This window comes from Nanorana parkeri, unplaced genomic scaffold (assembly GCF_000935625.1).
Source record: "Nanorana parkeri isolate BGI_ZX_2015 unplaced genomic scaffold, ASM93562v1 scaffold158, whole genome shotgun sequence".
NCBI classification, from domain to species: domain Eukaryota; kingdom Metazoa; phylum Chordata; class Amphibia; order Anura; family Dicroglossidae; genus Nanorana; species Nanorana parkeri.
In genome coordinates, this window is record NW_017306426.1 from 499,090 (window position 1) to 510,425 (window position 11,336).

An 11,336-nucleotide genomic window follows, 5' to 3' on the forward strand; every position below is an offset into this window, starting at 1 on the left:
TCCTTAAGAGCTATTTTATGGAATTGATTGTTGTTTCTCACACAATTAACACTTGTTTTCTTCCTCATGTGTTGTAGCTGTCAGCAGTCACATTTTGCCAGGGAGTGTCCAGTCTAGTAGCTGGAATAGCATTCAGTTGCAGAATGATGCCGCTCTGCAGCATGCGGATGTTTCTCTTGAGAGTGCATCTTCAGCTTCCTTTAGTGAAAATGACCGTCTCCATCAAGTGTCTGAGCAAGGTATGGAAGGTGGAAGACTGTACCTTATTTATTTGTCCACTGTTGACTTACTAGTGGTTGACTGTTTCTGTTTCTTACCGTAGCAAATTCATACTCTAATGACCACCTTGGTTATTTACATGAATCAGATCTTAGTTCTGAGGAGAATACATCAAGACCTGTTAAGAAGGTAATATTACAGATAATTAATTTAATATTAATGTCTTCCTGAGTAAGTAGTTAGAGCACGGAATGTATAAAACTTGACCTTTTACCATTCACTGCACTTTAATTTGTCCCCTTGCCTTCTCTCGAATACACAATTTACAGTTTGTAAAGTGTATATAGTTTATTTTTGCTCCGCCATCCTCCCACTTCCTCATTACTCCTGGTGATGTACCTTCAGCTGCCCCCAGCCTCCTAGGATATTCATGTCACACATCCTATGAAGTGTAGGTCCAGAGGGTACCATCGCACTCCTGACCCGAAATAACCCAAAGTATCGGGTGGGTGCTGAGGTGACTGCAGATGCCGCGGGTAATCCAGAAATATATGAAGGTCACTTGCACTCCACTTCCAGTGCGAATAACCTTCATATATTTAAACATCCTATGAAGCCGCGTGTCGATGTGGTATAAGATTTCCTGCTGGCATATCTGACATCCATGCATGTGTGAAATTGTGTAATAAATTGGCACTTCTGTACCTGCAGATTCCTGGGGTGTGTGATGTTAATATCTCAAGGTGGGACAGGCAGCTGAAGGTATGTCACTCTTGCCTAGGTGAGGAAGTGGGAGGGTAAGGGGCAAAATTAAACTATATACAGATCACAAAACATGAACATTCTTATTGATTGTGTAATAGAATGGAGGGAGGATGGGAATGACCAAAAGTGCAGTAAATGGTGAAAGGTCCATTAAGAACTTTTAAATAGTTAATAGACTATTTTGCACTTTTTTGTAGGTACTGGATCCAAATGAAGACCATGGGGAATCAATAAACCGTGCTGCCTCTCGATTGCTGGATTTGACCGAGACCAGCATGCCTACAGTGCTGAACATATTTGGTACATATATAAATATCTTTACCTACCACTGTGGTTCTCAGTTGTGGAGGGAGAACAGCGCACCTAAAAGAAACACACACAGAAATGTGGAGAAAATACAACCTATATGTGGGCATTGTAGACAGTTTCCAAAGTTAAGCCCGGTCAAGAGTTCAAAGACACTATGCTTAAAGGGTATCCACAAATTTGTTATAGCGTAGGAAAGGGTTAGAACTCCTGTCTTTTTATTGCTGCCTGTCCCCCTGCTACAGAGATTTACACTCACTGTTCTGGTGAGTTGTCACTAGAACAGAAATAGAGGGAAAATCTTCCACTGGGGACACTTGTTCCAGTGACAACTGTCTGAGAGGGGATTCCCCTAACCTTAAAGAGATGACCTCTTGCTTTCTACAGGACCGGAGCTTTAGGAAACTCTCCCCATTTGGATACACTTGGGAAAAATCCTGACTGGTTTAAACCATTCCCTTTTCTATCCAAAATGAAAAAATAGCTTAGATATACTTTAATCGGCCTGCTATTTTGTTACCTTTAAATAAGCACCAAAAGGAAACGTATACAAATAGCATGTATTTATTTACGAATTACTAAATCACTCTGAGTTGAGCTGGTGAAATGAACTGAAATCTGTCTATATACGAAATACTGCATAGTAGGGATGTCCCAATACCATTTTTTTAGGGCCGAGTACAAGTACTTTCCCTCAGGTACCAATTACGATACTTTTTCTTAAAGGAAAATGTGACATTTTTTCTAAAACAATACAGACTAATGATTTTAGGGCAGTTTTATAATAATGAAGAACTGTAACTCATTCCATGATTATTCAGCAATGGAGAATGTCAACCAGCAATAGAGGACTACAGATCAAATCAATCCATGATTATACAGTAATGGAGAATGCCAATAATGGATTGCTGATATTTGTAGTCATCTAAAGCCTGTTGCTATTTTCTATTGCTGTATAATGATTGATTATGGAGAATAGCAACCAGAAATAGAGGACTACAGATCCTATCAATCCATGATTAAACAACAATTATACAGGGCTGTGTGCGGTCTCAGCAGGGCTGTGTGCGGTCTCAGCAGGGCTGTGTGCGGTCTCAGCAGGGCTGTGTGCGGTCTCAGCAGGGCTGTGTGCGGTCTCAGCAGGGCTGTGTGCGGTCTCAGCAGGGCTGTGTGCGGTCTCAGCAGGGCTGAGTCTCACCAGGGCTGCGTTCCGGTCTCACCAGGGCTGCGTGTGGGTCTCTCCGGGGCTCTGCAGTTGGGTGCCGGGCTGAACAGGGGGGATCCGGGCTCGTGGGGCTATCTTGTGCTGTGCCAGGGAAGTAGGCAATGTACGGCCAGACCAGCACTGTCAAAGACAGCTGCCTGAGGTCCCTGAGGTAGCTGAACTTGTTTCAAAATATAAAGGGCCGTTATCGGCCTTAAGAATTGGGGCATTTTCAGGATACTAGTATCGGTATCGAGACATCCCTACTGCAGTCTAATGTATATATTCATATTTAGTAAAACAGAAGCACAGAGACGGGAGGAGATATTTATGTGGGCTTAGGTTGGAAATGGCTTAACATGGCAGTGCCAGTGTGATGAACAGCAGATGCAGAGACAGTTGTGTGGAATCTGCAGTATAACCAAATATTTGTTACCATCCCTATGAAATATTTTTCATCATGATTTGCAACCATATTGTTTCAATAGAACTGGGTTATAATGTTTCAACTGGGTCTGATTGGAGTTGCCCTTTAATCACATCTAAATATTTTTTGTTACCAATGTCTCCAGGGATTATCAGTGCCAGGGACAGTGCTGATTACAAATCCGCTTTCCGCTTCTTTCAAGAATCTGCAGAGAGTGGCTACAGCAAGGCCCAATACAACACGGCTGTGTGCTATGAGAAAGGAAGAGGAGTGGCCAAAGACATGACCAAAGTATGTGGTATTGCGTGACTGGGATGGTCGTTGTCTGATAGATAAGTCTGTAGCGATAAGTCACATTGGTGCAGACTAATAATAGATTTAATAGGGCTCATTTAAATGTTCCTTGTTTAATCATTAAGGTAAATAGTAAAAATATTATTTCTGTTGAGCTCTGCATGCAATCTGCATTTATTGTACCATTTATATTCCTAGATCTTTATGCGTTATGTACATATTAAGGAGTTTGTTCCCCTAGATCACAGTTTCTTTGCTTCTGGCAAGTGAACCTTTGACCAGGGTATGGTCATTTAAAAGAGAACTATGGGATAAGTGTTTTTCCCCCGTAGTTTTCTTTAGGGTCACGGGAGGACATATACTAACCTCCTCCCGTGACCCAAAGCTCAGTATATAGCGGGCTGTCTAATGCGAACAAAATAAAACACCAAAAATGCACTATTTTTACACTTTTTATTTTACTGTGCATTGTGGCGCCCTGCCTTGTTTTCAGTTTTAAGACACCGTGGATATTATTGACTTTTTTTTAATCTTTGGCTAACGATGACATAACACAAGCAAAATGTGCCTTTTTAATCACTTTTTCAAAAATGCTTCAGTAATGTTATGGTCCACTGTGCAAAAAGTACGTTCACCCTTGGCCAAAGAAACTGGTATTTTCCCCTTTAGCAGAAACGACTTCTTTTAGGAGTTTTGCATAACTGCCCACCAGTCTCGGATATCGATTTAGTTAAATATTTGACAACTCCTCCATGACAAATTCCTTTGGATGCCAGCAGTGAGTTTTGTTATGTGAACTTCCCCTTTTAGATCCCCCACAACATTCTTGTGGGGTTTAAATGATCGCTTTTACTAGGCCTGTTCAGGTAGAAACAAAACCTTTTGTCTCTAGGGTTATGGAGATCCGAACCCTTGTTAGTTACCCTTTTGTTCTGCTCGTCAACCAGATTTGTAACCCAAAGTAGACCATATAGAAATGATTTAACCAGCTACAAGAGGGTAGCTGGTCACAGAGGTCAGCATAAAATCGGGACAAGCAAGATATATGCAAACATTTAATTTATTGTACAAAAAAAACTGTAGCATTTAGGACATAGCCATCAAAAGCAGACTACTATTAAAAACAAAGAAGCATGGCATTCAATTAGTAAACCTTCTGATATATAAATAGATTGACAGTTGTGCTCTTATTACCATAGATATGTCAAAACCGTAAGGAAAAAATGATTTAACTTATATGCATAGAGACACCCTACTTCCTAGTATTGTGATAACCTCTATATATTTCAAATCACATTAGGATATTTATAGTTAGATGAAAGAGACATATAAAAACTTCTTGTAAGAATACTTTTCCGTGTTGATATATTGCTGTGACCAGCTTCCCTCTTGTAGCTGGTTAGATCTTTTCTGTTCATAACCCTGCATTTTATTTATTTTGTTTTTTGTTTATCCAATTCTTGTTTATCATCTTGAACATCCATTCCCACTTCAGCATCAACTCTTGGACAGATGACCTCACATTCTTATAAAGCCCGCTTTGTGATATAATGTAGAATTCATAGTTGACTCAAAGACTGCAAGCTGCCCAGGCCCTGAAGCAGCAAAGCAGCCTGAAACCATAACATTTCCACCACGTTTTACGGCTGGCATGAGGTTCTTCTTAAAATACTGTCTTTGGTTTGCACCAAACAGGTCTACTGTTACTGTGACCAATCATGTCTGTCTTTGAGTCATCAGTCCACCGCACATTTTTCCAGAAGCCCTATATGTTCAATCTCAAACTGTAATTGTGCTCTAAAGTTTGTTTTTTGGACAGCAAAGGCTTTTTCCTGGCACACCTCCCATGCAGGTCATATTGGTGCAGTCTTTCAAATTGTGTACTTTGACCCCAGCTGTTGCAAGAGTTACCTGCAGATCCCGCAATGAAATGTTGGGGTTCTTCGTGACTTATTTCAACATCAGTCAGCTCTTGGACTGAATTTGCTGGACCAGTTGGTTCTGGATATACTATATGAGCAGTCTTTTGAAGTCTACACCACTTGTAGATTTATTTTTTTTACAGTGGAAATATTGATTGAAAAAATATTGGTGATCTTTTTAAATCCTTTGCCAGACTCATGGCCATCTACAACCTTTTCTCTGAGGGCTTTAGAGAGCTTTTTTTTTTAATCTTGGCATGATGATAACACACACGTCAGTAGTAAATATAGCACTAGACCCTAGATGAGTTTTAAATAAGACAGGTTCCACCATGGATTGGAAGTGGTGGTAAATGTAGGGGTGTACTTATTCCATATCACAAATCTCCGTTTTTGTTAATATAATTACAATAAATACACCATATTCATGTTTATGTGTGCTTTGTTCACATATATCATCTTTATCTGTAGGCACAATTTGAATGAAGATCTAATATTTACCTGTTCAGATATATTGAGAAAGTCAACATAGCCTCTGTATGAGAGCGCAGAAGACGTATTGCTAATACTGTTTGACAGTAGTATGAACCAAAAAAGTTTGTTGTTTTTTTACAATACAGCAAGGGGAAAAAAAAATCTACAATGCCCTGGAATGTTTTATGCACAATATGCACAAAGAGGGCATCTTCCTTGGTCATTTTGAATGTTTGTTACTGTTCCCCTTCTAGGCAGCAGAATATTATCGCCTAGCAGCCAGTGGAGGACACCTGCTTGCCAAATATTATTATGCCCGCCATTTGCTACAATCTAATACTGAGGAGAGACAGTCAGCAGTACAGCTGCTTCTAGATGCTGCCCAGGCTGGTGTGAAAGAGGTGAGTGTTGCATCGGTGTCACAATTTTTGGAACCCTTAAAAGAGAGGAGATATCATGTTGTAATTTTAGGGTAGAAAAAAATCTTGCCTTAAATGTATCCACCCTAGCTCATCACCATTTTGGTTTGTTGGTTACTAAGACCAGAAGTAAAGTTTTTGTTAATTGAGTGTATCTAGTTGGGCTAAACAGGGCCCCCAAATCTGAGTTTAGCATGGCTCACACTTTCTAAACAACAGATGGTGCACAGTCCAGAGAATTTCAGTATCAGAATTGTTTTCCCATAAATAGCAGTTCTGGCAGATTTAGGAAATATCTAGGTGCAAAGTTATGTTTAAAGTTGATGCTTTAGTGGTGCTACTTTGAAGTGCAGTAGCAGTCATTGTTCCCAGTGGTGTCGCCTAAGTGAATTCACTAGGACCTGTTTATTAGACAAATCCTAATAGACCAGTTTAATTGCCAACGTGTCTAAATGATTGCGTTTTGCTGCAGTTTGAGTGTGTTTGGCATATGCTTTGCATTCTCTATCTGCAAAAACAATGTACTGAAGTTTCTTTGCTGATCTAAGATGTAACAAAGTTCAAGTGTTAGTGGGCTACCTCAGTGAAAAACATATGTATTTTTATTATTTTGAATTTTTTATTTTTACCATGCATACCATAATATACATTTTTTTTGCAGGCTCAAGCCTATTTAGGCGTTTTCTACAGTAAAGAATCTCATTTTGATCCCCAGAAAGCTGCAAGATACTTCTGGATGGCAGCTGAGAATGGAGTAAGTAATAAAACTAGAACCTACACAGAAGATATCTAAAACAATACATGTGTTACCTTATGCAACACGTGTGACTTCATTAACCAAAGCAATGACAGTCTCATACTAGATGGCGGTGACCAGTTTTCCTGGGACTTTCCCAGATTCCAGCTGCTGATGCATATTTGAAAGTGGACACATGTTGCGGCCCAATAATGTTGAGCCTTTCAATGCAAAACATTTTTATGCAGGCATGTTGTCATGTAAAGGTCCTGCTTTCAAATTATTTAAGTTGCAGCCATTCAAATAAAAAATAGCACGTTGTTTTAGAATTGTTTACCTTGGAATCACAGAGCAGCAACTGTGCAGTCTTGGACTCGGTACCCTGAAGATATTTTGGGCTTTACCAAACTCTTTAGCTCATCAACACCTTCATTAAGTTTCAGATTTTTGATCGACCCCCCCCAAACATTTACTCTATGAAAATAATGTATGAAATACTACTTAAAATTATAATAATTTTTAGTAAATGCACAGTATTCAGTTCTTTGGCACTACTTCTTATGAGGGGAGGGGAGTATGCTTGGTACGGTAAATTTAACATGTACATTTAACATTTCGCAGGGTGGAAGGCCACAGACACAAAACGCAAAGCACGCTGTTAAGCAAGGCCAGTAACACTAAACAGCTGATGGAGAAAGCCTAAAGGCCACTCTCACTGCTGGATGACCATCCATCCCTGATTAACCACTTCCGGGCCGCAATACGTCAGCAGCCGTGTTCTTGGTACCACTTTTAACAGCAGGCGATTGCGGTTAATGTACAAGCGATCTGTACAGCCGCTGGATCGTTTGTACCGTGCGGCAGCTCCCCGCCGCGGCCGCCTTTGTCTTCTACGTGCACTGCTTTCCCCGTGCGAAGCCCAGGAGCGGCTCGGCGGGTCTCCCCGCAATGATCAGGGAGAGATTCAGCGGCTTCTAGCCGCTGATCTCTCCTCCGATCACTAAACCCGGAAGTGATGTTTATTACATCACTTCCGGTGTCACTCTTACAGTCTCCGGCTCTTAGAGCCAAGACATGAAGCTGGGGAAGCAGATCTCTGCTTCCTCAGCTTCTTTGTAGTCCCTTGGTGACATTAGGGGTCTGGAAGACCCCTGATGTCTCCATAAAGAGGACATGTCACACCCTATTTGCTATTACATAGGGTGCTTGTTAGCTCCCTATGTGATAGCAATAGGGTTAGTGTAAAAAGAAAAAAGTGTTTAAAAATGATAAAAATTAAAGTAACATATAAGAAAAATGTAAAAAATGCAAAAACAAAATGTGCAAGTCCCCCGCCGCCCACGTGCACATACACACGCAAACGCGTGTCGGTGCGCCAACGTGCGAAAATTACAATTGTGCTACACATGTTATATATCGCCACGAACGTCGGAGTGAGAGCAATAATTTGCTCTCTATTCTAGGGCCATCAATCACTGTTAGCACTAAACTGATGAGCGGTAAAAGCATTTAAAATTTTCCATTTGTGAAATTTTGGGTATTGACTTTTTTTTGCGGCTTCACGGGTGAGCGCAATTTTAAGGCTTGACATGTTGGGTATCTATTTACCCGGCATGACCCCATCTTTCATATTTTACCACAAAATTGGGTATTATATTATGTTTCTGTGCACTAAATTTTAATTTAGTTTATTTTTTACAAAAAATACTGGTTTGATAAACATTTGTGCAAAAACCGTGCGACATAAAAAATTGCAACTAGAATTTTTTTTTTTTTATTCTACAGGGCCTCTGCTTTCAGAACATATATCATTGTTTGAGGGTTTGAAGCTGTTTTCTAGCCAAAAATGTATATTTTATCATGTGTGCGCAAATAGTAAGAAAATGCCCCGAACAGCAAGTGGTTAAAGGAGAACTATGGGGTTAGGGCTTTTCACCATAGTTCTCCTAAGGGTAACGGGAGGACACAAACTAGCGTACTCCCGTCACCCGAAGCTCAGTATACCGCGAGCTATAGCTTGCGGTATACTGAGACGCCGCAGCCGGGATGGATCCCGACATTACTGTCTGGATCCACCCAGCTGCGTGAGTGACAGCTGGCTCTGCTTACCTAGAGGCAGAGCCAGCTGTACCCGTCCGTTCCGCCAGTCAGCGCTGGAGGATCGGACAGGGGAGGGGGGAAACCCTGCAGGGAGCTGTGAGTGACAGTCACGGCTCTCTGCAGTGACATGATCAAGAAGTGAGCGAGCGAGGGCGTGGCTTGGCGATGGCGGCGTGAGGAAGCACATTGCTAGAGCTCTGCTATCTCCGGACATTATTCAGAAGACCGAGACATCCTACGACCTAGTTCTTAATGTCGCAGAAGAGGAAATCCAGGTCTAATAACAGCCGGCGCTCCCTGACATCCCTACAGCGCTACTTATCGGGCCAGGCGCCGTCGACCCGCAACACCCCTCGGCCGGCCATGGCGACAGAGACACAGGGTAAGCCTCAGGGGCCTACTCCTCCTCGCCAACCTCGAGATACCCCGAACTCACCGCATGCTCTGAACCCGGGAGCGTCTACACGGCAACGGATACCTGACTCACAGCCCGCACCCAGCGTAATTGAGGATCCGGTTTTCCGCCTCACCCCCACCCCACCACAGACGTCCGAGGTGTCGACCTCCCTCTCTGCTAACGAGATCTCCTCCATCCTCCTGTCCCTGCCCACGCGGCAAGACATGGCCGCCCTGGTAACAAAAATGGAAGCCGCGCTGAAACGCGACATAGCGGGCATCCACAAGACGGTCTCCCATCTGGAGTCGAGAGTATCAACCCTAACGGAGAACAAGACTCACCTGTCCCGCAGACTGGACCGCCTAGAGTCGGATAGGCCGTCCTATGTCCGCCATCTCTCCGCCCTATACTTGGCTCAAGATGACCTTGAAAATAGGTCCCGGAGAAACAACGTTAAACTCCGGGGGCTCCCAGAGGCCACAGGTGCAGCGGACCTCCGCCCCACAGTGACAGCCATCCTCAACACTGTGATGGATAGGGCCCCAGACTCCATCCTGGAGATCGACCGAGTCCATCGTGTGGGGGGACCCAGAGCAGACGGCGACCCTCGGCCTAGAGACGTACTGTGCCGCATCCATTTTTTCAAGGTAAAGGAAACCGTGATGCGTAAAGCGTGGCAGAAGGGCCCAATTCCCTTTGATGGGGCCGACATAACCCTCCTACCGGACCTGTCCCGCCGCACGCTCCATATGCGGCGCCTACTGCAACCCCTTCTTGCTGAAATCAGACGTGCCGGAGGCCTCTACACGTGGGGTTACCCCTTCAGCCTGCATGTGAGATGCAACGGCCGGTCCTTCATCCTGCGCCACCCGACCCAGCTAGAGGATCTTTTTTCATTCCTCGGAGTGACGCCTGTGGAGATCCCAGACTGGCTAGGCCTGGACACGAAACACCGTCCTCTCCCCCAACGCAGACGGAGGCGTAGCACATCCTGGAACAGACCCAGGGCGTCCCGCCCTGCACCCACATCCAGCGAACCCTAACTCCACGGGAGCCTGGAAGAGGCCTACTCTGCCGCACTGAGATTTGGTAGAAGTCATACTGGAGGGCCTGCTGCCGCCCACGCCGCCGGCCGCTGATGGAACCTTGGATATCGGGATGCACCAGGACGCGAGGAGCCCACGAGTGTGCCCCTTCACTTAACTCGTGCGACACCGGTGAGATACCCACTCCACTGCCCTACTCGCCAATGCACCCCAACGTTCCCGGCACGGACAGTCCCTGTTGTTGTCACCCCCGCCACCATAGAGAGAACCTGGGCCACTTGACTGCCTACACTCCTCCTGAACTGTATGCCTGGCTAACCTGAGACTGCCATACCAGAGCAACACGAACTCTTTGGGTGGGTGCAGGCTACAGCTCGGTGGTCCGCACAGTATGGCATTATATGACTCATACCGACACAACCGTTGTGAGGCTACGGTTCCCATTGGTGGCCATGACCATAATGTTTGCTAAAAATTAATGTTTTTCTTTCTTCCATCCCAATGGTTCCGGTGGACGGCGGGGCAGGGCCCCAGATGCGTGGGAGTTCTCTGGGAAGGCCTTCGAAGGAGTGGTGGGCCGCCTCGCGGGCTGTGAGAGGTAACCCCCTCCACCCCCATACCAGACATGAGCGCACCTTCTAGATGCGGCCTGTCCGGGTGGTCGCCTGCCGTGGGCCCTCCTGGACAACTCCCCCATCCTTCCTACTAACATTGGAGTAGCGGCCCGCCAGGTTGTCATTGTTACTGTTAAAATGTTTGTTAATGTTAATGTTCCATTTTACTCTCCTATTCTTGGTACTTAGCAGTTGTGCCTCCAAGCCTAGGATGTCCCCTTTAGAAAACGGAGAGGCCCTGTTGGGGGCCCTCCCTTACGCTTGTTATGTTACTGACGCCCGAGAGATAGCATCTCACCCGCTTAAAATTCCCCTGCCCGTAGTGTTTGCCCACTTGCTGGCCGTAGCACACCACTTCCCCCCCACGTAGGTACTCGGCTCTGCCCAGACCCCTGGAGACCCTGACTTCTCCC

General features: G+C 44.5%; 1 protein-coding gene across 1 annotated transcript in view; it reads left to right on the forward strand.

Moving 5' to 3' along the window:
- Positions 1-11,336, forward strand: part of KIAA0141 (KIAA0141 ortholog) — a 46,936-nt gene that overhangs the window by 25,899 nt on the left and 9,701 nt on the right. The window contains exons 5-11 of the mRNA XM_018554428.1: positions 78-239; positions 323-408; positions 931-981; positions 1,182-1,284; positions 3,067-3,212; positions 5,866-6,012; positions 6,692-6,784. Coding sequence (XP_018409930.1) covers positions 78-239; positions 323-408; positions 931-981; positions 1,182-1,284; positions 3,067-3,212; positions 5,866-6,012; positions 6,692-6,784 — 788 coding nt within the window. The remainder of the gene's footprint in view (positions 1-77; positions 240-322; positions 409-930; positions 982-1,181; positions 1,285-3,066; positions 3,213-5,865; positions 6,013-6,691; positions 6,785-11,336) is intronic.